The sequence below is a fragment of the Oncorhynchus mykiss genome, chromosome 26, assembly GCF_057628025.1.
Source record: "Oncorhynchus mykiss isolate SJ-2025 chromosome 26, ASM5762802v1, whole genome shotgun sequence".
NCBI classification, from domain to species: domain Eukaryota; kingdom Metazoa; phylum Chordata; class Actinopteri; order Salmoniformes; family Salmonidae; genus Oncorhynchus; species Oncorhynchus mykiss.
The window spans coordinates 15,147,955-15,175,187 of NC_143047.1; the positions used below are offsets into that span (position 1 = coordinate 15,147,955).

Genomic DNA, 27,233 nt, shown 5'->3' on the forward strand with positions numbered 1-27,233 from the left:
CAAAACTAGCTGTTATTGGCAGAGAAGTTTGGAACTCTCTTTCTTATTGGTCTATTAACTAATTTACCACATGGTGATGTCACCATGTAAAGCCAAAACTCCCTCCCACCAAAACACGCTGATATTTCAGACGGTCTTTTCAAACAGCTCTCATACTAAAAGGGCATTGATCATTATCACTATTTTCACAATTTCACATTATTATTCCAACCTTGTAGTTTGGAAATATATATAAAATACAGGTAAATCTGATTTGGACTGCACCCTGTCTTTCAAGTATGACAGTAAAAGTAAAGTTGAAGTGAGTTTAACAGAGGGCAAATCCCTGTTTTTATAATCTTATCCTGCTGCATTAGTAATACAGGAAAAGTATCGGCCAGACTGTTACACAGGCAAACAGTCCCTCCCTCACAGTATGAATCTAGGCTGCTCCACTCTCCTGGTGAGACAAGCCTGTGAAATATCCTCAAACACTTTCACTCAGCCTCTGTGTGTGTGTGTGTGTGTGTGTGTGTGTGTGTGTGTGTGTGTGTGTGTGTGTGTGTGTGTGTGTGTGTGTGTGTGTGTAGGTGGGTTGTATCTGTTCTCTTCTCCTTTCTTTCTCTTCCATTGGGTTTTTCAAAGAAACTAAATCAACTCTTCTTTGTTTAGAGAACCTTCTAATAACCCTTTCTACTGAAGGTGATTGTTCCTTTTAGGAAGTCTTCAAAAGGGTGGATATTGCTTGCTGTGATATGTCCTATACTCCCTACTCGGGCTTTCCTGTTACCTCTTGTTGCTTTAAGTGTGTATCACTAACCCACATATTTGTAGTCTAGTTAGATTGGCCTGTACTGTGGGGTCAGGAATGCTCCGTAAAATAAGCCTTAGCCCTTCAGCTGCTGTTGGAAAAGCATCATTACAGAGAAACACGTCAACAAATGTTACTTTTCAGTATTGGGGTCATTTGAGAAAGCTTTTGCTTTTTATAAAAAAGGCTACACTTATTTTTGTTTCTTTACCAAAGGCACTGTGTGCCCATATCCATATTCTTATATGGACATTATGGCATTGGATGCCCATAATGATGTTCAAATGTAAAGCCAGCCCAATCAAGCTGATCTTACAACATGTCTCCGGACAGGAGATGTGTGCTCTGTTTCAGGCTTACTAACATCGAGAGAGACTGATGACCAGCAAGCCTGCTCGGACACACAAAGTAATTAGTTGTGCGATATCACATGATGAATGCACGACACAAATGAGACAGCCATGTCTCTTGCTTGGCCATGAACAGCTGTCTATAAATTTGTATTCACTGTATATTTTTGTGAATCTGAAAAGGTCTGTTTTGCATTCCTGCACGGATGCTGCATGATAAGTGTACACGACAACACAGACAGACCTACAGTAAATGCCATAATGCAATAAACATACCTTCACCTGACATTTCAGAGTAGGAAACCATAAATAACTTTTCAATATTCAAATCTCAGGGCACTGTTTGTCTGGATGTGTGGCCTATTACGTGAACGCTCCGGAGCAGTGTAACCCCAAACTGACCATGGAATTCTTATTTACATATAATAGGGACAATAAAATGAAGTGCCATATCAAAATGGATATAGGTCCAAATCCTAACATGAGATACACACATGAAACTGGAAGTTGAAGTCATTTCCAGCATTGAAGTTTGCTCTAATGTTTATGTCTCGTGCTTGAACACATTTTTGCTCCATTATTGTGTTATTATTATTATTTATTTTTTTAACACAGTGACAGAAACCACGTCGGTAACTACAGCCTGTAAACAACCGTCACGTCAGTCCAAACACCTTATAGAGGTGTAAATGTATGTCTTTATTAGGTATGTCATTTTTGACAGGTGTTCAAGAACAGAAGAACTCAAGCAAATCAACATATACTCTATATATTTAATGATACCTGCTATAATCCACAAGTCTAATAGTGTCATTCCATTGATTGAATAGAATCTCCTAATTATACTTTCCACCTGTCTTGGTAAACAATATCAAGAGCAACCAGAATACAAAAAAGTGTTGGTCAATGACAGCATTGATAGACTACTATGTACAATGTTAAAATGGTAAAGTTAACGTGTAATATGGTATATAAACAGAATACAAGACCAGACCTGTTCTGCATTTGTTCGTGTTTCTAAATCCTTTCTCTTAAGTGTTTTACTGTAGGCGTGTGTTGCAATGGAGTGTGTGGGAGGCCACAGTGGGCCATCATCACAGGGATGTCTGATAGAAACCGTACACTCAACTGGAAACAATAGCTCACTCTTTGAGAGGTAGGTAGAGGCGGCATTTCGGCACTCTGTCTGTCTGTAATGCAAAGCTAAACCTACTAGTGTAATGCATCACAACGATAGGTTTTTACAATAGTAGTTTCTTCTTTACAGTCACTCTCTGCCGCAACACACTCAATTGAACAAATCCAAAGTATGTTCTGGATTCGTATAAAAAACCATATATGAGTTCCTGGAATTTCACAAATACAGCAACAATTCAAACACAGTACTAAAGACCCTTTCATTAAAGAAGAGAAGAATAAAATACAATCAATTAAAACAAGTACAGTTCTCTATAGCTAAAACCATGCATCAGTGGGTTAATTGTCATGTACATTCTTCTTACAAAGCTACAGATAACCTATATGGCATCTGACCAGTGTTGGTAGTTGAAAAAGAAAACTCCAATGTAAGTTTAATTCTGGAAAGCACCTCCTTGAAAATAAATGGCAGTTCTGCCAACTAAGCTTTATGTTTTCTTGTGAGACAAACACAAAAATGAAGGACGAGGACGAAAACTGACTTTGACGGTATTTAGAGGCGGTAACGCTCTGGGTTCTGACAGCCTCTTTATGTTGAGTGACTACTTGATGGAGACTAACGTGTGCAAACGAACAAGACCTGGCTTCTCCCCTCTCTCTCGTCTCTCGATAATATTACACTATGTAGATGTGCTCAGAGAATCACATTGTTTTAAACCTGGCACAAAGAGGCAGAGAGAAGAAGAACAACAACACTATAATGGTCCTAGTGAGTCACTGGCTGGGGCTGCCATGTCTTCCTCCCAGACAGCGTGGATGAATGCACCATTTCTTTTTTTTTTGTTGGATTGCAGTTGAGCCCAGACTCGTCTGGGACCACTAATTTCAGCACCAGCTCCATTTCACACCTTATTTCAAACCAAACCGAGCCACTCTGCGCACAGCTGTGAGCAACGTACTCACAATGTCCAAGATGTTTACTATTTCATGGACAAAAGACTCATTAAGGCTGTCAGAGTATAAATACGAGCAGTGGGGTTAGTCTGGGAGAGAAGGTTATGGATAATATAGAGGGAAAACAACAATAGAGACGGTGGGAGACTGGAGTGATGAGTCTGGTATGGGTTTTCAGTTTGTGTGCTTGTGTAAATATCCCCATGTTCTCTTCAGTGCCACTGGAACCCGTGTTCACTCTGGGCCCAGGAAACCAAAAACAGCACAAACAAAACAACAGCAACAACAATAACAAAACGAATTCCATTCACATTTCAATGGAACAGCACTGTCCTGGAGGACTCACCCTGGCTGGGCAGCCTTCCCACGTCCGATCAGGACCTTCAGGATGGACACAGAACAAACAACACAATGAGGTGGGTGTTGATAACACAGAGAGACAGAGAGGTTAGCCTACCTGTCCACACATTCTTATTAAAGGCCCTTTCTGTAGACCGAGGCAACGTTATTATAGTGAACTTAAACTGAAGCTAAAATGAAAACAAATCATGAAAAACGACTTAGAAACGGAAATAAAATAACTAATAAACCTGTCTGAAAAACTAAAACTATTATCTTTGACACCAAAACTAACCAAAATGAAAATAAAACAATCATGAATTATGTTCAGTTTCATTTTTTCCCCTAAACATTGGACAGAAATCGAATTTCAATTGGGTTGTCATGCTTTTGAAGTGTTTTAAAGCTACTGAACCGGGCGGGTAAATGCTGCCAGGAGATGGGTAAGTTTCAAATAGGCCTAATTTGTGCATTACTGTCACTAGCTATCACTAGCTAACAGGGAAAAAAATTGGCTAAGTAGCCAACTTGATTCTTCTTTAGGAACGGACATGCCGAAATGTTTGATGGGGTGGTGCATTTTTAGCCCAGTGGGCCTGTCTAACTTTTTTGTTGTTGTGCAAAATCATCATTATCTGGCTAATAATGGGGGCCTTAAAGAAATAAAATGGGCTGGTGAGGGGGCCTCAAGTGAAAAAAATGCCTGGTGTATCAGGGCCGAATTTTGGTCCCAGTCTGCCCCTGTTCTTCTTATATGTACCACTAAAGTTAAAAAGCATTGAATTGGCGTAAACATGGGTTAGAGCGAGTTTCCTTCCACCATATTGTTTTTGCACCAGTCTCAGCGCTTTTCCATTTAAATCCAAGTCACATTGAGCTGGAGTTTATAATTTAAACCTAACCTAACCTTTGACTTGATCAATCATCCCAAAAAACACACTTTTTTTATTTTACAATACAAACGTCTCCTAGCCTCCCCACATGCTTTCTGTTCCTATCACAAAAAAGAAAACTGAAACAAAACAATAAAAAAAAAAAACGAAATAGCATGTTTGTTGTTAGTTATTCACAACTAAGACAATCACATAGGGTATATACTGTCATACGTTTCCATATCATTCCAATGTCAAATAAAGGGTCAGTTGGTTTTCTGAATGCTTTAGCCCACTCACCATGTAATTATCTGTGTACTCCCTATATACTCCATAGAACTAGAGGTGATTTACTACCTCACTTGTACATTTTCATTGCTCAGATAAAGTATGCTCTAAAGCTGAGTCTCTTTCATAAAAAGAGATGGATTTTTCAGTAATTCGGAGTGTAATAATGCACTTCCTAATCAACCCATTGAAAGTCCCAATAGCATTACTGCTCCTTATGAGAGGCAGTATAAAACAGTCAGTAATCATTCATCTTGGTGACATTGATGAACATGATTCACAGAATCATTAGGTAATGAACTAAAAAACATTATATCAGGTTGTTTGGCATAATAATGAGAGCTTGTCTTTTGACTAGTGTCATAAAAGAGACGTTGCTGTACTCACTGAGATATCTTGCAGTTGGTTGTTGTGACGAAGCGTCCCGTGTAGTGGATATTGCACCTCACCACATTGTTGGTGAAGTCAGACTCCAAGATAAGGTACTTGGGGTTGACCTGGAGCTGAGAGGCAGAGGAGGCAGAGGAGGATACCACTACAGCTAGGCAGGTAGGAATAAAACAATAACGTACACAGTACATTTATCAGTGGAATTCTGGCAGAGACCGGACGGAGAATCTTGACTTGTATGCGTAAATAAAACATTTGAAGTGCTGCTTTAATCATCTGTTGATGCCAATGGGGAATTGATGAGGAATTAAGATAGCTATATGTGTGCTGTAGGCTAATGTGCTCTCTGACACCTGGAGTTGCATGGCAAATGGTCCAGGAACAAAGGCCAATGTCCAAGGACTAGTCAGCTCTTTCTCTTCTGAGGGGCCAAGGTTGTATCTCTGTTATCTCTGTTACAGTATCCAGAGCACCTGATATTGATTGTGATAGAATAATACTATAGTATCCACGTGTGGTTTCTGTCTGAGACTTGTTCACTGAGAATAACTCTGATGCTATCTATATGTATGTATGATCTCTGTGGTTACTGTTCACTGAGGATGACTCTGATACAATCTATGTTTGTATGATCTCTGTGGTTACTTGTATCTGTATAACGGTGAAATCTGAATTACTATCTGCCAAAATATCTCAGTAATTCTTATTACTGAGATATTTTTTTACATTGCTGTCATCCCCCATACAAGCATTTATATGCTGTGACACCCTGTGGAGATTGGGCCTGGGAGTGTTCAGGTTACTGTAAACTTGGTATCATTTGATTGCTCAATGGTGGTTGGTTTCAGGTTGAAAGGTTACGGCTTCAGATGTTATACATGGAATGAAATGCCTGATCTCTCTCTTATCCTGTATCCAGTCTATGCCCAAAACATTGACAAAGACTCCAGTCACCCAAGTCATGGACTGTTCTCTCTGCTACCGCACGGCAATGCTTTGTAAATGAAGCTTTCTGGCTTGTAGGTGAACCCGCTCGTTGTACAATGTTAATTAAATACCTGCCTTTGATATAGACAATTCTCAGACCAATTCTTGCTAGTCAACGTCAACACATTGCTTAAAGCTTGCTTGTACATTTGAATTATCTTTATGGAGTCAGAGAAACATTTGAATAGGCGAATTGTTTATTCTTCCTACGAGTCGCATGTGAGGTGTTTATAATATCATATATATTGTATGTCAAATATTACTGTCCACGACATGCAACTCAATTTAAGATTCATCCCTCATTGAAACACATGAGGTCAACACAGACAGGCAGAGAGCGATGGGACTGAATTGCAGTCAAAACGAGTAGATCGGTATGAGCCACAGTCTAGGAACCGTAATGTTTTATAGCTTAAGACAACTTTCCACATGTAAAACTTTCAGATACATTTTCCCAGTAACCTGGTCGGGCGCACCTTTTCCTATGGAATGTTGTCTTTGGAATGGCGCCTTCCTGGAAGATTACCAAGTACACATCAGAACTTTCCTCTGCTCTTAGTCTCACCTTTAGTATGTAGTTCCCAGGTTGGATGTCTGTTATATCGATCCACTGGCAATCAATATCAGCGTTGTACGTATCGTAGCAGCCCGGACTCAGACCCTGGAGGAACATAGAGGAGAGTTATTCATGTGGAACATCAACAGACTATGCTTATGGCTCAGGAGCAGAGAGACGTGCCTGCACCATCTCTGACTCATAGAAAGACTGAGTGGGGTGGAAGAACTGTTAAACAAGAGACATGTTGTGGTTGCTCGCTGAACTCAGATGATGATACCTTGTTGCGGTACCTGCTGCAAGAGCATGACACCGACTTGCCGTCGGACAAATGAATGATGCCATGCCAAGTCTATTGGCAAATCTACCTTTGTGAGATATGTGTTGGTGTATCTACCTGAGTGTGAGATGTGCAGGCATAACGCTTCAGGTGACCAAAGTCACAGGTGGTGTCCTCCAGACAGAAGCTGGCCTTGTGTCCCTCAGCCACCTTTCTTCCTGTGGTGACCTCCAGCAGGTCATAGTGGCTGAACTCATCCATGCTGTGGTAGTGTCTGTGGGTAGACAGAAGGGCAAATAGGTGGTCGGTAGTGCAACAAGAGGGGAATGAATGTCTACTTTTACCATATAATGCATTTGTGACAGGTGAAAAGCGTGTGCCGCGTGTGCCGCGCAGCAGAGAAAGGAGGCATGGCACAGGGTGGTCAGCAGGGGAACAAAGAAGAGTCCAATTTTAACATTTATAAATTCAGTTAATGACAGGTACAACAACCAATACTAGAGATGTGCTCAATTTGCATAAAGGATAATTACATGATAATCAGTAAACCAACACAGAGCAAACTGTTTACTGCAGGCCACCATCCAAAGTCTTTAAATTAGGTGTGCTTGTTTATTTGAACAGCCCATTGCCCTCACCTGTCAACACTTCAACTCGGTGCAGCTTGACTGAGCATATGACAACATACCAAAGGAGACTAGAATGTAATTAATACCTACAACCATGCACTGATGAAGAAAGACATTAACAATCTATTGATGTCTGAGGTCTCGTTAATTACTTTCTATCAATCTGGAAAGTTTTAATCACTACCGCAAGATAAGTGAAGGATTGAACATGTATTCGTGTTGTGTGTGTGTGTGTGTGAATGCGTCTTTGTCAGCCCGTGCGTTTGTGTATGTGTGTGTGTGTTTACACAGCTTTAACAGTGTTGGAATGCTGGCTCTTGCCACTGCTAGCCTAGTTACCCATGAGAACAAATCATGTCCTCAGATTGTGAAATGAGCTACACCGCTCCGTATCTCAGTGTACTGCTGGTGCTGGTCCATCTGAAATCATTTACTCTAATAGCCGTGCACCATCTTGTAGCTGAGATGTGGACCAATGCCAAGTGTCAGACAGTGACCTGAGAGGGCTGGCTGTTTACTGTTGCCCTCTGCAGACCAGCATGTTGTGAATATCCTTTCCATACGAACTGTTAACACTGTGTTACTCAGACAAATCCGACAGATACCGCTACACTGTAAGGTTGAGAATACAAGTGACATACATGGGGGATTCCTTTAAATATGCAATAGAAACAGTGTTGCACTGTGAATAAGAAGGCGTCCTCTGTCCTATTTAGTCTCCTGCTGTTTGGAATAAATGGCAGCATGGTAAATGTAAAACATATTGTATCTCGATTCCCAGATACAGTAATGGCCTCGTATTTCAGCCAAGTTAGATTTCCTATGAAGATGTCATCTGAACTGTGAACACAGTGTCGAATGGCTGAAAAGCTGCAGTGCATTGTCAACCTATTCATCTCACAGGCACTTAAATGTATCCTAATCTTAATTTTTGAAATGAATCACCCTTTCTTGCTATTTTTACTGAAAGTCACATTCCAGATTCCAGACACTAAGAATTATGTCAGTGTTTGTTTTGGTGAATGTAGTGCAGGTGTGGTAAGAGCTGGAGCTGGTTCAGTCAGTAGGACTCAGACTGTATAAATAATAACCCAGTCTCCTTACCTCATGCTCCCTGTTCTAACATAGCTACAACTTTTTACTGGCGTAGTCATTAAAGATTGAATGGAGGGAAAGGCAGACGGGTACTTTCCACCAATGGAGGAGGTGACAAATGGAAGAAGTAATTCGTTCCATAGCAGTTGGAGATGGTAAACAGCTCCTCTCAGGTGAGGAACAGTGTGTTTCCGCAGGCTAAAAGCTACACCATGCGATTCTCTAAGGGGGAATCTGCACCGACTACACAGGGAATCTGTAAACACAGAGGAATTGAAAGGGCTGTACACTGGGTATCCTGAGAGGGCAGCTCTCTGCAAAACACCCTCTGTATGTGGTGTGTGTGTGTGTGTGTGTGTGTGTGTGTGTGTGTGTGTGTGTGTGTGTGTGTGTGTGTGTGTGTGTGTGTGTGTGTGTGTGTGTGTGTGTGTTTGTGTGTATGTGTCTATGGGCAGGGGTTTGGAGGCGGGTGTTCAGTGCAATGGGGGTTTGAAATATGGGCATTATTTTTGTTCCCGCGAAATATGTTTATTTAGATGGAAGCCTTGAGATTGTTATCTCTCTGTGAGAGTGGGACAGACAGGGAGACACTGGGTCTGTCTGGACTGGAGGGCCCTTTCCGTCGCCTTGTAATCCTGGATCTCCCCTTGTGACTATGTCAACTAGAGAGAATTCACTTTTGGAAGGACACAGAGAGAAGGCTGGAATAAGCCTGGCTTGTAATCCTAACATACAAAACATTCCAATCCCACTTTGCACTTTATAACCACAAGTAATTTTCCAGTTGTGTTAAAATGCAATACAAAGACGTCCAGGAGGCCAGGCAGGAGAAGGGGGGGAAATATTTAGTGGATGGTGTTTGCATTCCATACAGTCCAACCAGATTACAGGAAGCCCAGAAATGTATCGCATAACGCCTGGGCAAACAGTAGCCATGGCCTTTGACCTTAGAGGTAATGCTTGTGTTCACCATAAAGAGAAGAAAAGAGGAGCATAATCGGAATATCTGCATGTATAGTGCATTTGGAAAGTATTCAGACCCCTTGAGTTTCTCCACATTTTGTCACGTTACAGCCTTATTCTAAAATTGATTTTAAATAAATCAACACACAATAACCCATAATGCCAAAGTGAAAACAGGTTTTTAGAAATGTTTGCAAATGTATAAAAAAATAAAATAGAAATACCTTATTTACAATAGTATTCAGACCCTTTGCTATGAGACTCGAAATTGAGCTCAGGTGCATTCTGTTTTCATTGATCATTCTTGAGATGCTTCTACAACTTGATTGGAGTCCACCTGTGGTAAATTCAATTGATTGGACATGATTTGGAAAGGCACAGACCTGTCTATGTAAGGTTCCACAGTTGACATTGCATGTCAGAGCAAATACCAAGTCATGAGGTCGGATTGTGTTGAGGCACAGATCTGGGGAAGGGTAGAGTTCCTCTGTGGAGATGGGATAACCTTCCAGAAGGACAACCATGTCTGCAGCACTCCACCAATCAGGCCTTTATGGTAGAGTGACCAGACAGAAGCCACTCCTCAGTAAAAGGCACATGACAGCCAGCTTGGAGTTTGCCAAAAGGCACCTAAAGACTCTCAGACCATGAGAAACAAGATTATCTGGTCTGATGATACCAATATTCAACTCTTTGGCCTGAATGCCAAGTGTCACGGCTGGGAGGAAACCTGGCACCATCCCTATGGTGAAGCATGGTGGTGGCAGCATCATGCTGTGTGCGTGTTTTTCAGGGGCAGGGACTGTGAGACTAGTCAGGATCGAGGTAAAGATGAACGAAGCAAAGTACAGCGAGATCCTTGATGAAAACCTGCTCCAGAGCGCTCAGGACCTCAGACTGGGGCGAAGGTTCACCTTCCAACAGGACAACGACCCTAGGCACACAGCCAAGACAAAACAGGAGTGGCTTTGGGAAAAGTCTCTGAATGCCCAGCCAGAGACCGGACTTGAACCTGATCGAACATGTCTGCGGAGACCTGAAAATAGCTGTGCAACAACGCTCCCCATCCAACCTGACAGAGCTTGAGAGGACCTGCAGAGAAGAATGGGAGAAACTCCCCAAAAACAGGTGTGCCATGCTTGTAGTGTCACAGCCAAGAAGACTCGAGGCTGTAATCGCTGCCAAAGGTGCTTCAACAAAGTACTGAGTAAAGGATCTAAATACTTATGTAAATGTGATCATTCTTATTTTTTATTTATTTTTTATAAATTAGTAAACATTTCTAAAAAAAAACTGTTTTTGCTTTGTCATTATGGGTTATTGTGTGTAGATTGTGTGTAGATTGATGAAGAAAAAAATATATTTTAGGATGATGCTGTAACTTTCAAGGGGTCTGAATACTTTCTGAAGGCACTGTACATAATCCCGATATTAACTGTGTACATCTATTGCACTGTTTGATCATAATTGATCACTCTATTGTGTAAATGGACAGAAATGTTATATTGAGGTTTACATTTTTTATAGAGAAATCTGAATCTAATGATGCACACTGTATTTAAATTCAATTATTTAAATTCAACCGAGTTCATGCTATCTGTTTGTCTCCATAAAACACTGATTCTAAGGTTTTATCCTAAACTTTCTGTACCGTATAACATTTGCTCAATACACAAATGAAAATATAGATGGATTAAAGGGTCATATACTGACTACTCATTGTATTCAAATATTCCATTGGGGGGAAAAATGTAGGACAGTGAAGTTGATTTGGCAAAGAGTTGTTCTTTTCTCAAACAAGCACACTTGTTACTGTGTTCTGTGCTGTTCCACTAACACAAATCCATGTCATCATATAATACCAGGCACCAGGCCTATGATGCCAGGGAACAGATTGACAGGAACATTTATGGATTCTATTCCATTTCCATTGGCCAGTCAAATCGAGCTGTTGCATTGGCTAACTCCCGCCCTGGAAACCAAGGTATAAACGAACAGTGATGTCACCAGGCAACATTGCCAATCTGCTAATGGGCAGTCAACATTCCATAGAGCTGAGGACAGTAAGTACAGCCTGAAACTTGTTGCACAAACCCAAGGAACACAGACATACTGTGACCAATAAAACCGTTGTGGAACGCAAGGTCATAGAGGAAGGGCAGGGCAGAGGGTGTCCAAACATATCAGTGATGTCATGACATACTGTATGAAGTGAAGTCATGATTGCACCAAAAAGAGCAAATGTGAACGCACTGACCTCAGCTAACCAAACTAACACAAAACGAAAGAGCTAAACAGCCAACTTTAAATGTCACATTTAACAACAAATCCGATTAACCCTGTAGAGCAAGGATCTTACCGTTTTTACCATAGCAAGGTTGTGTACATTGGCGCCGGAGAGGATGGCTGCTGTTTTATGGGCTCTTAACCAACCGTGCTATTTTGTTTGTTTTTGTCTCTTATGACCGAAAAGAGCTTCTGGACATCAGAACAGCGATCTCTCCTTTTGAATTGGACAAATCATTTTTCTTTAATGTGCCGGACGAGAGGGATTTACTCCAGACACCCGAACAGGCCCTCATCCCCGTCATTTGCAGGAGAAAGAGACTGAGGTTTCGCCGAAGGAGATCGGGGTGCCTTGTGAGGATCCAGTGACGAGTGGCAAATCTGCCTTTGCCATCTGTCCTATTGGCCAATGTACAATCGCTGGATAATAAAATGGACAAACTAAAAGCATGTATTTCCTACCAACTGGACATTAAAAACTGTAATATCGTGTGTTTCACCGAGTCGTGGCTTAACGACGACATGAATAACATACAGCTGGCGGGTTATACACGGTACCGGCAGGATAGAACAGTAACCTCTGGTAAGACAAGGTTTTTACCTCATTTCTACCAGCATGTTAAATGTGCAACCAGAGGGGAAAAAAACTCTAGACCGCCTTTACTCCACACACAGAGACGGGTACAAAGCTCTCCCTCGCCCTCCATTTGGAAAATCTGACCATAATTCTATTCTCCTGATTCCTGCTTACAAGCACTAAAGCAGGAAGCAGGACTGTTTTGCTAGCACAGACTGGAATATGTTCTATGATTCTACCAATGGCAATGAAGAGTACACCACATCAGTCACTGGCTTCATCAATAAGTGCATCGATGAAATCGTCCCCACATGGACTGTACGTACATACACCAACCAGAAAACATGGATTACAGGCAACATCGACACTGAGCTAAAGAGTAGAGCTGCCACTTTCAAGGAGCGGGATACCTGAACATCTAATCAAATGGCTACCCAGATTATTTGCATTGCCCCCTCTTTTATGCTGCTGCTACTCTCTGTTATTATCTATGCATAGTAATTTTAATAACTCTACCTATATGTATATATTACCTCAATTACCTCGACTAACCGGTGCCCCCGCACATTGACTCTGTACCGATACCCCCTGAATATCGCCTCCCTACTGTTATTTTTCTGCTGCTCTTTAATTATTATTATTGTTTTATTTTTTTTGCATTTATCTTAAAACTGCATTGTTGGTTAAGTGCTTGTAAGTAAGCATTTCACTGTAAGGTTTACACTTGTTGTATTCGGCGCATGTGACAAATACAATTTGATTTGAGTATCATAAACCAATAGCATATACTGTATGGGTTTGGGGAAACACTGGTTACTTACTGATGGCAGCTGTGCCACTCCCAGGTGTGTCGAGGTCGGTTGGGCATGAAGTCAGCTGTCCCCTGGTTCTTAACCCTCTGTGGGAAGCGAAGCAGGACTCTGACGTCATAGTCTGTAGTCTCAGCGCTGTAGGCAGTGCTGTGGGAAGACAAACACACAGTATGGAATAGCAATGAGTGACGGAAAGTGCAGAAGGCTACAGAGAACATATCTCCCAAGGGTTGTCCCGGTGAGTTTCTGATACCTAAGGCTCACAATGTGTTCCTGCAACAAGACAGAATTGAGCGCGTCTGGAAAAGCTAGAGGGAAAAAATATGTTAAATAAATAATTACAGATTACTGTGATTAATCTCCATAGCCTACTGCACACGTTTTCAGTTTTGTAGCAAGGGAAGCTTTGAAGTGGACAGGCATACACTGTGTAGAGACGTCCAGTATGAACACATTTTTTAGAATTGTTTTAATATTAACCTGCATTCCAAAGTATCAGTAAAAATCTTTGCAATTCATTTTATGGCTGTTTTTGACATTGGAGTGTATAGCACATTATACAAGGCCATCTGTCCATGACTGCTGATAACACAGGCAGGATATGAGAGGGCTTCGAGGAATGGCTGTGCTTGAGAAAGGAAGGAGGGCAAACAGGAGAGCCAGTGGGACAACAAAGTTCATCGCCTTCATTTAAATGCTCTGCAGTCTGGGCAATTGTACCGTACCCATCTAACCCTGGGGCCAAAGTCAGAGGACCATTATGTGTGCTGCGACTGCAGACCAAACCACTCAGAGAACCGTTTACTGACAGGCCACGTTACATAGGCAAGCCTTAGGCTGCTTTTACACAGGCAGCGCAAATCTGATCTTTTGCCCAATTATTGGCAAAAGACATGATCTGATTGGTCAAAAGACCAATTAGTGGCAGCATATCAAAATTGTATAAATGCAGCCTTAGTGACAGGCCTAGGTGAACAGATTTCAGGTTATTGATGTTGCACTGTGAACTGGGTTCCAAACTTTATATACTGCATCTTAGATAAGGAGTACATTTACTAAGCAGGTAGATAAAACAGTCCGGAGCGGAGACATAATATGCTAATATTCACCCATAGGCACATGGAATCTTTCAATCTGTTCTAACTGGAGGAGACTGATTGTCCATCAGAATGTGACAACTGGCTTACAAAAATTGGTGATAAGAGTGACTACTAACAGAGTGACTACTAACAGAGTGACTACTAACAAATCCTCATCCAAAGCAAACACAGACACTTATTAAAACACTTAAAAGGTTTCAAATGGTCTCTTACCTTGCCAAGCATTTCTCCTCGGCAGCACAGCGGAGAGAGTACATGTGAGCCCTCTGGATATACGTGGAGGCCTGCACATAGTTGGGATCAGGAACCAGGTCTGGCAAACCTAGAACAAGACACTTGGCTCAACAAATAGTATCCTTTGACAGCAATTGATTCAATCATGTTAGTATCAATACCTTGATGCCAATGTCAACTTTTACAGGTCTGCTTCCTCCCTTGACAGAATATAGAGTATCGCTGTGGTGCACCGACCAGTGAGGTCATTCCTCAAATAAAACAGCACAGCTTTACACCTCCTCATCCATCAGCTACATTTCATTCCCCTGCGTTGTGTTAGTGTAAGGACTTTAATACAGATGCAGTGGAAGTTCACGCTTTTAATGATGTGCAGCTTATAAAGCCTTCCTAAACACTACATACATGTGTTACAAATCATTTATAACCATATTTCATGCTTTATAAACGCTTCATAAATGTGGCATAACTGCGTGACATAACCACCAATGTCAAATGTGACATAACCCGCTATGTCAAATATGACATGAACTTGTGCTTTATAAAGGGTGGTATAAGCACCGCTTAATAAAGGCCTTATAAATCATATTAAATTGAGGCTTCACAAAGTATTTATAAACCTGTCATACGTTCTTGGTAGAGCATCTCAACGCCAGGATATTGAATTTGATTCCCAGGACCACCCATACGTAAACATTTATTCACCAATGACTGTAAGTCACTTTGCATAAAAGCGTCTGCTAAATGTTATATATTAATTCACTAAAACATTTCTAGGATGGCCCAACCTCTTTCCCTCTTGGGTGCATAGTCAAGTATTGGACCTGAACTCTACTTTCCCCAAAATGCTGTGCTGCAGAAGGATGTGTGCAGTCATGCACAGCAGAACACGTTGGTAGGGCCTTTAAAAAATATTTATTTTTGTTTTTGTTTTTCCAGGTTTCGGATTGTTAATTGTTCATGTTTAGACAATAATTTTTCATATATCGTTAATGGTTATTGACACTTCTCTACTATTACGTTGGGTACTTTTATTTAAAACATTTCTGAAATTCCCTGACATGGAAGTACTTTTTTAGTGTTGCTGATGAGACACTGATCATATTATGAGTTCAAATGCCGCTGGGCAGCGAAAGGATATTTTCTCCAAATTATTCTGGGGGACTACACACATGCGGCTATTCTGTGTTGAGCGGTTAACAAAGAAACAGATACTCCTATCTGCTTCATTTAGAGTTATTTATGCGACTTTAGTTATGATACAAACGTTGGGCTATATGTTAAAATTGATTTTGTATTTGACCCCCTTTTTCTCCTCTCACCGCTGCAATGCACCAACAGGCTTGGGAGGCGAAGGTTGAGTCATGCGTCCTCCAAAACATGACCCGCCAAACCGCGCTTCCTAACACCCGCCAGCTTAACCCGGAAGCCAGCCGTGTGTCGGAGGAATCAACTGACGACCAGGGTCAGCCTGCAGGCGCCTGGCTCGCCACAAGAAGTTGCTAGAGGAAATTGAACCAAGTAAAGCCCCCCCGGCCAAATTCTCCCCTAACCCGGACGACGCTGTGCCTATTGTGCGCTGCCCTATGAACCTCCCATTATGGCCGGTTGTGATACGATGCAGTGCCTTAGACCGCTGTGCCACTCGGGAGGTCTATATGTTTCGATTTTTAATACATTCTAAGACTGCAAGATGCGACTCTGATGATGAATGGCATGAGCTCTAGTTTGTTTCTTGCGCAGGCTGCAAACACTTCATCAGTCTCTCATTCACAATTTGACAAGCACTTGATAATGCCTCAAATTTCCTGGCGGCATCCCCCTTGTGTGGCTGTAATGCCCCCTAAAAACATCCAGGTCTTTTGTGGCCAGTGGCCGTTGTACCCTTGGGCTGAATATAATAATTAGAATTTCCTTCTCCAGGCTGCGTGCTTCGAAGCACCTCTCACTTCCATGATTCTCTCAGATACCTCAATTCTTATTAACCAATGACTGTCACATGATCTGTTCCTTCTCACAGGCATCTCAGTGCCTGTAGGCTACAAGTGAAGACAGACACATCGGGGACGCAACTGCATGTGTCCTTCTTATTGAATTCCGAGGCGCATATTGAAGATATTGGAATAACTGTCCACATTTACTTTTCGTCAGCCAACAAGGTGAGTAGGCCTAATGAACAGCAGAAGCACTAGCCTATGACAATCTACTATCCCCCATGGTACAAAAGTTGACCTATTCTATTACATTTTTATAGTGAAAGTTATCTTCCCCAAACTTGAAACTCACGCGCCGCCTATGTATGCCAGTTAGGCTCTACACCGGTTATAAAGCAAATTAATGTGCTTCATTTTAAGAAGTTATTTGGCCACTTTAGTTTTGATTCAAACCTTGTGATACAAAACATATAGGGCTATGGGCTAGGCTACATGACGTGTGCAAATTAAGATTTTAGAGGGTAAATCATCTTTAATATTACAGATAGATTGTGGCTTCCATCAATGTAATTGTCTGCATCATTTCCAATCCCCCATATATTTTGTGTGTGTATGTATGTATATATATATATATATATATATATATATATATATATATATATATACAGTGCCTTGCGAAAGTATTCGGCCCCCTTGAACTTTGCGACCTTTTGCCACATTTCAGGCTTCAAACATAAAGATATAAAACTGTATTTTTTTGTGAAGAATCAACAACAAGTGGTGCACAATCATGAAGTGGAACAACATTTATTGGATATTTCAAACTTTTTTAACAAATCAAAAACTGAAAAATTGGGCGTGCAAAATTATTCAGCCCCTTTACTTTCAGTGCAGCAAACTCTCTCCAGAAGTTCAGTGAGGATCTCTGAATGATTCAATGTTGACCTAAATGACTAATGATGATAAATACAATCCACCTGTGTGTAATCAAGTCTCCGTATAAATGCACCTGCACTGTGATAGTCTCAGAGGTCCGTTAAAAGCGCAGAGAGCATCATGAAGAACAAGGAACACACCAGGCAGGTCCGAGATACTGTTGTGAAGAAGTTTAAAGCCAGATTTGGATACAAAAAGATTTCCCAAGCTTTAAACATCCCAAGGAGCACTGTGCAAGCGATAATATTGAAATGGAAGGAGTATCAGACCACTGCAAATCTACCAAGACCTGGCCGTCCCTCTAAACTTTCAGCTCATTCAAGGAGAAGACTGATCAGAGATGCAGCCAAGAGGCCCATGATCACTCTGGATGAACCGCAGAGATCTACAGCTGAGGTGGGAGACTCTGTCCATAGGACAACAATCAGTCATATATTGCACAAATCTGGCCTTTATGGAAGAGTGGCAAGAAGAAAGCCATTTCTTAAAGATATCCATAAAAAGTGTTGTTTAAAGTTTGCCACAAGCCACCTGGGAGACACACCAAACATGTGGAAGAAGGTGCTCTGGTCAGATGAAACCAAAATTGAACTTTTTGGCAATAATGCAAAACGTTATGTTTGGCGTAAAAGCAACACAGCTCATCACCATGAAAACACCATCCCCACTGTCAAACATGGTGGTGGCAGCATCATGGTTTGGGCCTGCTTTTCTTCAGCAGGGACAGGGAAGATGGTTAAAATTGATGGGAAGATGGATGGAGCCAAATACAGGACCATTCTGGATGAACCTGATGGAGTCTGCAAAAGACCTGAGACTGGGACGGAGATTTGTCTTCCAACAAGACAATGATCCAAAACATAAAGCAAAATCTACAATGGAATGGTTCAAAAATAAACATATCCAGGTGTTAGAATGGCCAAGTCAAAGTCCAGACCTGAATCCAATCGAGAATCTGTGGAAAGAACTGAAAACTGCTGTTCACAAATGCTCTCCATCCAACCTCACTGAGCTCGAGCTGTTTTGCAAGGAGGAATGGGAAAAAATGTCAGTCTCTCGATGTGCAAAACTGATAGAGACAAACCCCAAGCGACTTACAGCTGTAATCGCAGCAAAAGGTGGCGCTACAAAGTATTAACTTAAGGGGGCTGAATAATTTTGCACGCCCAATTCTTCAGTTTTTGATTTGTTAAAAAAGTTTGAAATATCCAATAAATGTCGTTCCACTTCATGATTGTGTCCCACTTGTTGTTGATTCTTCACAAAAAAATACAGTTTTATATCTTTATGTTTGAAGCCTGAAATGTGGCAAAAGGTCGCAAAGTTCAAGGGGGCCGAATACTTTCGCAAGGCACTGTATAGTACCAGTCAAAAGTTTGGACACACCTACTCATTCAAGGGTTTCTATTTATTTGTACTATTTTCTACATTGTCGAATAATAGTGATAGTAATAGTTAAGACATCAAAACTATGAAATAACACATATGGGATTAGGTAGTAACCAAAAAAGTGTTAAACACAGGGAATGAGATTAGGTGTAATGTGACTAACATGACATCACTTTATAGTGTGAGCCATCCTTCAGCACAACATGTCACCCTGTATACAGCATGATTACATCATATTCCACATAGTGGGTTATGTCACAGTTGACAATGGTGATCATTTTATGTAGCGCTTATGAAGGCTTTATGAAGCCTTTAGAAGCTGAACGTCATTTAAAGAGGGACCGAAGATTTAGTGTAGAGTTATGACCACAGGTTACATATGGTGGCACATTCAGATAGGTGGGCCCTGTGGGCAGTAGTCAGGAATCACTAATTACAGTACATTCCAGATGATCATCTCAGCAGGATCTTAGTGTACACAAAAAAGCTAATCATGCCAAGAAAAATAAAATGGAGTGTACATGGAAGGAGTCATTCATTCTTTAAAAAATTCTTCCATCACAACCTGAATGTGAAAGTGAAAACATGGTTGGTACACATAGGGAGAAAATGATGCTAAAACGCTGGGGCCTCTTTATATGATGTGATGTTTCATGACACTAATCCTAATTTGCACCTGTCATTCCATGTTAACCTTTGGCATGAAAAATACGTTCAGACTATTCATATCTGGAGGGGATAATGAGAAGCATTAGAGAATCAACTTCCTCAACTAGACTTGCAATTCTGTTCTGCTACAGTAGCCAACGTTCATATTTCATATTTGCTGTAGGCTCCTAGTAATCAAAAATTGAAAGCTATTTCACATTAATGCAGAGAAAATGAGCGAGATGGAGGGAGAGAGAAAGAGAGACAGAGCAGCATGCTAAGGTAAAACAACAATGATCTCACACCCTGCTGTTCCTAAACTGGGCCAGTGATCGACTCTGTCAGAGAAAACAGAAGAATAAATAAAAAAGCAGGCCTGAGTTGTCAGAGCCAATGTGAGTCCCATTTCCAGTAAAGGGCATGCCAGAAAGGGTCACTGGGATACCTTATCACCACCCCCTTCCCTCCTCCTTTACCTCAACCTCAAAGGCCAGACATCCACTTAAATGTGAACCAGTTGGAGCAACATAAAGTCAATCCCAAGTTTTGACCTCTGGTACCATTCAAAAACTACCATCTGCTTCATTTTGGTCCCAGCCAAATTGACAAAACAGTAAAACAACTGAAGCCATATGGGGACATGATATTTAGCGTTGCGCTTTTGTATCCTCGCTCTGTCATCACGTTGTTTACAGCAGGCCTTGGATACAGTTTGTTTATAGGAATTCTACAGAGAAAGCGTCCTATCTCCTCTGCCTGTTTAACATCCAGGTGAGCCTTCCCCAGTTTAGACACAGGTTCAAGTGAGGGTTCTGTCTTTCCGGGCACTGTGTACACATCCTATTTGTCATCTCTCTCTGAAGCAGATTTACAGGCCACGGGAAGCTTCCTGGAGCAGACCATGTAAACACTGTAAGGCCTGTGTGAAATGCAAAGGTTTTCCATCCAGCAGCGGACTCGGCTCCCTCATCTTTCGGCAAAGCCTTTGTTCTTTAGCCCCCTAATCTCCGAAAACTGGAAATTGGGTATTTTTCAGAGGGATATAGTGTGTCTGAACCAAAGGCTGATCAGCCCTCGAAAGCATTTGACAAGGCTGTAAATACTGTATCATAGTCTAAGTGGGGCACTAGAGAAAAGATGTTGGATTTTGCCAGTTCTTTAATAATGTCTTTCCCTGAAAGTGTACAATACACAACATATAAACACATCCCTTTTATGAAGTCAATAGCATGTCATTTATTTTTTGAGAACAGCTCTTTCATTAGAGTGGGTGCATGTGAGAATACGTGAGAGCTTAAGAGTGGTGAGAGAATAGAGTGCAATATAATAGTGCTGTCACGGTTGCAGTCACAGCTCTCCGTGAACAAGACAAGTCCGAGCCTATTGCAACACACCAACACAGGCTCTTTCCACATCCCTCATTTATCTTGTTCCCATTAAGGCCATTTGGCAATAAACAAGACAAGTTACTACTTATCTCTATTGACAAGTCAATACATTAACACTTCCCACCGGGCAAAAACTGGTTGAATCAACGTTGTGTCACGTTAGTTGAAAACTCAACCAAATATAAATCAAAACTAGACATTGAACTGATGTCTGTGCCCAGTGGACTTTGGATAGTCCATGTGTAGATGCTCTACAGACTTTCACTAACATTTCAACTGACTATCTATTAACCCTAACCCTAATCCGAAACGTAACCCTTATCCTAAACCTAAACCTAACCCTAACTCTAGCCCTAACCCTTATTCTAAACCTAGCCCTAACTGTAACCTAAGCAAGCAGTTTCTCATCAACAGATAGTTTATTGACAGTATGACCACGTGTAGAGCATCTACAGATGGACTAGCCAGGCTATCCAAATGAAATGTGACCCGCAATAATTCTGTGTCTAATCGGTCTTTGATTTGAGTCATTTCATTTGAGTGGGAACAAAGCGAACCGGTCTCCACATTTGAAGGTATGTCAGTTAAATTGGAATCCCTTGCTGCCTTCGCTTCTATTGACTGTCAGCCCACTGGAGGAACTTCTATCACATTGATTAAATGGCGTGTGAGAAAGCCGAGGCATCTGCACACATGTTGGCTGTGTCTTGGACAGAGAAGAATGAGTGCGACTGAGTTATGGAACTGAAGCACATGGCACATTAAAGAGCCTCATGCACAGCCTGGTCAGGCAGAGGAATAGAGATATGTGTAAGTCAGTCTTCCATGCTCCCAACCAGAGGAGAGTACCCCATCTGATGTCCCAGCTCCTCAGGCCATGGAGGCTCCTAGCAGCTAGAACTGCTCTAGCTGCTAGGAGCCTCCATGGCCTGAGGAGCTGGGACATCAGATGGGGTACTCTCCTCTGGTTGGGAGCATGGAAGACTGACTTACACAAACTCCCACACACGTGTGCGCAATTGCGTCACTTTTCGCCACACGGCTTCAGTTACTCTAAATAAATGTTTTCCACATTGATAACTTTGGGCTCCAATAATAAAGTCGGTGTCCACCCCTTACCCTCACCATACTCCCTAACCCAGCCCTGTGATTGGCTCTCAGAACAGAGTCTATCAATTACCCTTGGTTTTCAAGAAATTGTGTGTTTTGAATTACAAAACAAATATTGGGCATTTTGGCTGGGCCACTGCATGTTTAAGAGCAGCTCGTTGATGCTCCCTCCCTCCCTCTTCACCCCAGCTCATACTAAATATTTGTTTGATTTCCTGAGGCAATGGACCATGTGAAACAGGGACTTTCCACTAATCCACCCCCCCCCCCCCCTCCTCTCTCTCTCTCTCTGGTAGTGGTACAGGCAGCACCCCCTCCTCCCCTCTCTCTCTCTGGTAGTGGTACAGGCAGCACCCCCTCTCCTCCCCTCTCTCTCTCTGGTAGTGGTACAGGCAGCACCCCCTCCTCCCCTCTCTCTCTCTCTGGTAGTGGTACAGGCAGCACCCCCTCCTCCTCTCTCTCTCTCTCTCTCTGGTAGTGGTACAGTCAGCACTCCCTCCTCCCCTCTCTCTCTCTCTCTCTGGTAGTGGTACAGGCAGCACCCCCTCCTGCCCTCTCTTTCTCTCTGGTAGTGGTACAGGCAGCACACCCCTCCCCCCCCCTCTCTCTCTCTGGTAGTGGTACAGGCAGCATCCCCCTCTCTCCCATCCTGCTCACCCAGGCCCCAGTCACCCTCCTCCAGCCAGCCCCAACACCGAGGTAACCTCTATTCCCAGGTTCTACACCCAGACCTTCCCAAGAGCCAAGCCATTTTCAGCAGACTATTACTCCCCAAGCTATGACACAGTGAGCCCTGTGTGTGCGCTCACCACATTGGCAGGCCTTTCTCAACACCTGGTTTCAATAACCCCTCTGAGTGAGGGGGAAAAGATGAACCGTCCTTCAGTAGAGTTTGCTTTTGTTTGGCAAATTATAATTGAAAGACTTGAGCCAGGAAATAGCAATGCAATTCTGGTTATTTAAAAAGAGATTTCTATGTACTGTGTTTTGAGCCTGAGAGATGTGAAATGAAAGACCTCTAGAAAACAGTGCACTTCTCCAGCTGCAGAGGCACATAGCTGGGGAGACAGGTGGTAAGGGTTCTGCTCCCCCTGGGCTCACAGTGTCCACCACTGTCAGGAAATAGCAGAGGAGCAGAGTAGAGGAGCCACATTCCCTTCTTGTTTTCTTTCCTTCAACTGAGGAAAAGCTTGGATGTGACCCCACAAGTGCATAATCCACTTCACATGTGCACTGCCATTAGGATCTGGTGGTTCCTTCGTGGTTTGCATGACTGTCTTGTACTGCTCACATCAAACAGACTATAAAGTTGACTAAATAGAAGATGACAAATCTCTATTGTTTCTTTAGGACCACATACAGATTATCTTTCATACTCTCAAAACAAAATACTGTACATTCTGATGATTTAAAACATTTGGTTGGACAGTGGACAAAGAGCTGGCTTTGTTATAAGACATAAGACGTTGAACTAAATGACTTTGTGCATGTTAATTGCGCATACCTCTCTGTTCCGGCCGGTAGACACTCCCGACGTTGACGCTGGGGTTCTCCACGGCCGTGTTGGGGTTTCTTCCTGGCACCACAGGTGGAAGGAAAGGAGGCTGTGGCTGCACCTGGGGCCTACCGAACGGGGGGAACTGCTCGTACTGGGGACTTCGTACTGGAGGCTGAGCGCCAGCCACTGTCCTGTCCGGGGCAGCGGGCACTGTGTCGGCAGCGGCAGCAGCAGCAGGATCTTCTCCTCCATTGTAGAGGCTGTGTGTGTATCTGCGGTCCAGGCCATCTGAGAAGGGTGGCTGGGCAGCCCGTGCTGGCACAGCAGGCACGGCAGGCACGGCAGGGTTGGGCCCGTAGCCATAGGACTGGTAGTAACGGTAGCCATCCTCACCATAGTCCTGTGGGGAGCGTGGAACCACAGGGGCCAGACCAGCACCCGTTCCATACCCGACTCCAGTGTATCCTCCACCGACACCAACATATCCTCCACCACCAGCACCGTATCCTCCACCTGCAGCACCATAGCCTCCACCTGTGGCCCTCTGGAAGGGTGGCTCCGCGTAGCCCCGACCTGCTCCCTCCACCACACTAGGATCATAGGGCAGGGGGTAGGACTGCTGAGGGAAGGGGTATTGCGGGTAGGGTTGGACAGGGACGTTGTAGGAAGATGAGAAGGATGATGAGGACGATGAAGAGGACCCAGTGGATGGCCTGAAGCGGGGGTTGGTGGAGCCTGTCCCCACGGAGCCCTGGCGCCAGTTGTCGGGCACCTGTCCGAAGCCAAATGGATGTCTGGCCTGTCCTCTCACGGTCTCCGAGCCTCCCCTGGAGGGGGCCTGCCTGCGTACATTCCCACCTTGTGGTCTGCGGGGGGTTCGGGGGCGAGAGTCAGCCACCACCACTCTGTGACTTCTCTCCTGCTCCTGTGCTCCGGCAGGGACGTACTCGGCTCCACTGTTGAGGAGGCTGAACCTCCGGCCGTTGTTCTCCCACTGGATCATTTGTCTCCAGGGGGTGGCAGCGCCATCCTGCCCCACAGCCTGGTCCTGGGCCTGGGCCCATCCGGAGCCCAGTAGTACACACACCAAGCTCATCACAACAAGAGGCAGCATCATCATGACACTAAACACACCTCAACTCACCACCACAGAGAAAACAACCAACAGCCGCTCAAACACGACCAACCACCTGTAGCCTATGTCAACACAGCATGAATCCTTTTCTGGGGGTATGGAGCAGCGCGTGGTGGGGGTGTGGAGAGGATAGCAGGAGGATATGCCAGTGGTTCTGTCCATTCGCTGCTCCTTACAGCTGGCTAGAGAGGCTGAGGATCAGTCTGTGTCCAGGAGCAGTCATATCCGGGAGGGTGGGGGGTGGGGGGGGGGGGGGAGTAGGCTCCAGAGGCCCCGCTGGTGGTGCTAGTGTCTGTTAGTGCTGTGAGAGAATGCCCTGTCTTCCTGGCTGTCTAGCTGTGCTGTGACTGTCAGTTGACTGAGCATTGCTCTCACTCAGCCTTCTGGAGAGGAGTGCCTGTGTGCCTCGACCGAAGCCTTCTATTTGCTTCTCTGATTGCTTACAATGGGCTGTGAAAAAAAGCACTCTCAACTGCTTTTTTAAAAAAAAGGAGAGGTCCCACATGGCCCTAGTGCTAGAGTGGTTTCCTGGACTGACTGCAGGAGCCAGGACTCGCTCTGTAAGGCTTCCAGAGTCAACATCACCATCTGCAAAGGCACTCAGATTTATATCGCGGCTCACTTTCCGTTGCCCAAATTCTTTTATCATCCTGAACAAGCAGAGATGCGTTGAACATGGCCTGGATTCACCCACACAGGTGTCTAGCAAACCCTTTAACTTCATAACTACCTACAGATGGGAAATAACATGTAACAAAAATAACTTTAGACAGGAATTGGTAACAGAGTCACTCAGATCAGTTCAGTTACAATGAGCAACAGGTTCCTTTAAACTGGAGAATTGATGAAGAGGAGAGAGAGTGAGGGACAGCTTTCAGAGAAACACAGAGGGATCAGATCGTCTTTGATTCAGTCAGCTCGGCCATTGAAAACAGTCACTATTATTGCCTTCTGTACACTTATGTCCTGATACGAGGGGATTTTCCATCTGGTTACAGAGAAAGTCTTGTTGTTTTTTTAATCTCAACAATCCTCCCACTATGTGGTTGTACTGTGGAAATGTGAAATGTGAAGTGTCCCCCACCCCAAGGCATATTATGCAATGAAGTTGAGGTCAATTAAGCAACAGCCTTTCTTACTCTCCCCACCCAGCATCTCCCCTGTGGCCAGTACAATGCACAATACACCCATACAGAGCTCCCAGATCAAACTGTGTGCACGGGCCCCTTTTAAATAATAGATGAAGTTGCTCTTACATCTGTGTAGTAACGCTGTAATCACACTAGTACACAACTGTTCTCAAAGACAAGTAAACACATTCCAAATATGGGGATTAACAGCAGATCTGGTTCCTGTTTGCCTTGACAGAAAGAGAGGGAGAGAGAGACAATATCATATTTGTCCTTGTTATCAAAATCAGCGGTTTCCAAGGTGTTTGAATTGGCATGGGCCTTTGTCGGGAGCTGGCAGAATGTGCTACAGACCAACGAAAGGACAACATTCCACCGCCACAGACAGGATCAGAGGTTTAAATTAAATCAGCTGAGCTCTGCCAACTCTGACTCAGACCAATGTCCTGCAAAGAGCTAGCCTGGTTCCAGATCAGTTTGTGCTGTCTTTCCAACTCCTATAGTCAACGCTAATGAGGAAACTTAGGGGGAGCTCCTCCAGGGAGTGGGCCAAAAGGATCCTGTAGAGGGCATCAATATGTACGTGATACTGTAACGCTGTATAGCGCAGAGCAGAGAACTAAATCCTTCCCAGGTGCCATTTGGCTACGGCTCTACACAACCTTCGTGGTTCAATGCTGTATGGAGCAACCAGCACAAACTCAAAAGAGATGAGAGGGGATATCATTCTGAGTATTGAAATGCTTTACTGCATCTTACACACGTCAAGCAGATATTCTTGTTACGGCCTTAGTTTAGGTGGTTCTGTCATTGATGAATTAGGATCATCCAGCAGGTCAAGACCGGAAAATGAGATAGCAAGATAACAAGATAGCAAGCAGTCCAGAGGAGAAAACAGGGAGGCAATTTCAGCATATCTCTCGATTCGGAGAATTGGTTGGAATCACTTGCATTTCTCACATGCTTTCCCTTCTCGTAAAGCGGATAACCTGCTGAACAGAACAGAACAGGTCGCACAGCTGTTCTGTTGTTCTTCCCACTCCTGCCTGCAGCACAGCTGATCACTAATAGCCTGGTATGATCAGATCATTATTTTCTTGTGCAGCTATCACAGGTTGTTAAAATGTCAACTACCTTTCATTCACCAAGGGAAAATTATTACAGGTTGGAGGCAATTACCCTCGATTTACCATGTTAGTTAACAGCGGGGGCACTGCTTTGCTGCTGTTGAGACAAGTGCTCATTTATGGCAAAGTTCAGTGGCAGAATACGTCTGGTTTTATTCTCGCTGTTAAAACTGTAGTACCGATGATTTCTGACAATTCTCTACTGCGTCCTTCTACTGTGTAGAATGCTACTGCCCTGGTCATTTCATCATCACTCGTCTCACTACTATAGTTAACATGAAGTATAGCCAAGTTAAGGT

General features: G+C 43.3%; 1 protein-coding gene across 2 annotated transcripts; it reads right to left on the reverse strand.

Moving 5' to 3' along the window:
- Positions 1-1,818: 1,818 nt before the first annotated feature.
- Positions 1,819-25,269, reverse strand: LOC110506449 (lysyl oxidase homolog 1). 2 transcript variants are annotated; one of them, XM_036963809.2, is made up of 7 exons: positions 23,549-25,269; positions 14,619-14,727; positions 13,315-13,452; positions 7,061-7,217; positions 6,673-6,768; positions 5,118-5,233; positions 1,819-3,612 (listed from the first exon to the last, which is right to left on the reverse strand). In XM_036963809.2, exons 1-7 carry the CDS (start codon positions 24,660-24,662, stop codon positions 3,606-3,608), a joined length of 1,737 nt encoding a protein of 578 aa, XP_036819704.2. In that variant the 5' UTR covers positions 24,663-25,269; the 3' UTR covers positions 1,819-3,605. The 2 variants fall into 2 exon arrangements, with proteins under 2 accessions (XP_036819704.2, XP_090078352.1); XM_090222226.1 differs by lacking the exon at positions 1,819-3,612 and having other exon boundaries at positions 5,114-5,233; positions 23,549-25,251.
- Positions 25,270-27,233: the final 1,964 nt, after the last annotated feature.

Coding starts and splice junctions, on each gene's coding strand:
- LOC110506449 (XM_036963809.2), bottom strand. CDS start 24,662: ATGATGATGCTGCCTCTTGTTGTGATGAGCTTGGTGTGTGTACTACTG. Junction 14,728..23,548: donor CTACCGGCCGGAACAGAGAG/GTATGCGCAATT, acceptor GTCTTGTTCTAG/GTTTGCCAGACCTGGTTCCT. Junction 13,453..14,618: donor GAGGAGAAATGCTTGGCAAG/GTAAGAGACCAT, acceptor GTCTTCCCACAG/CACTGCCTACAGCGCTGAGA.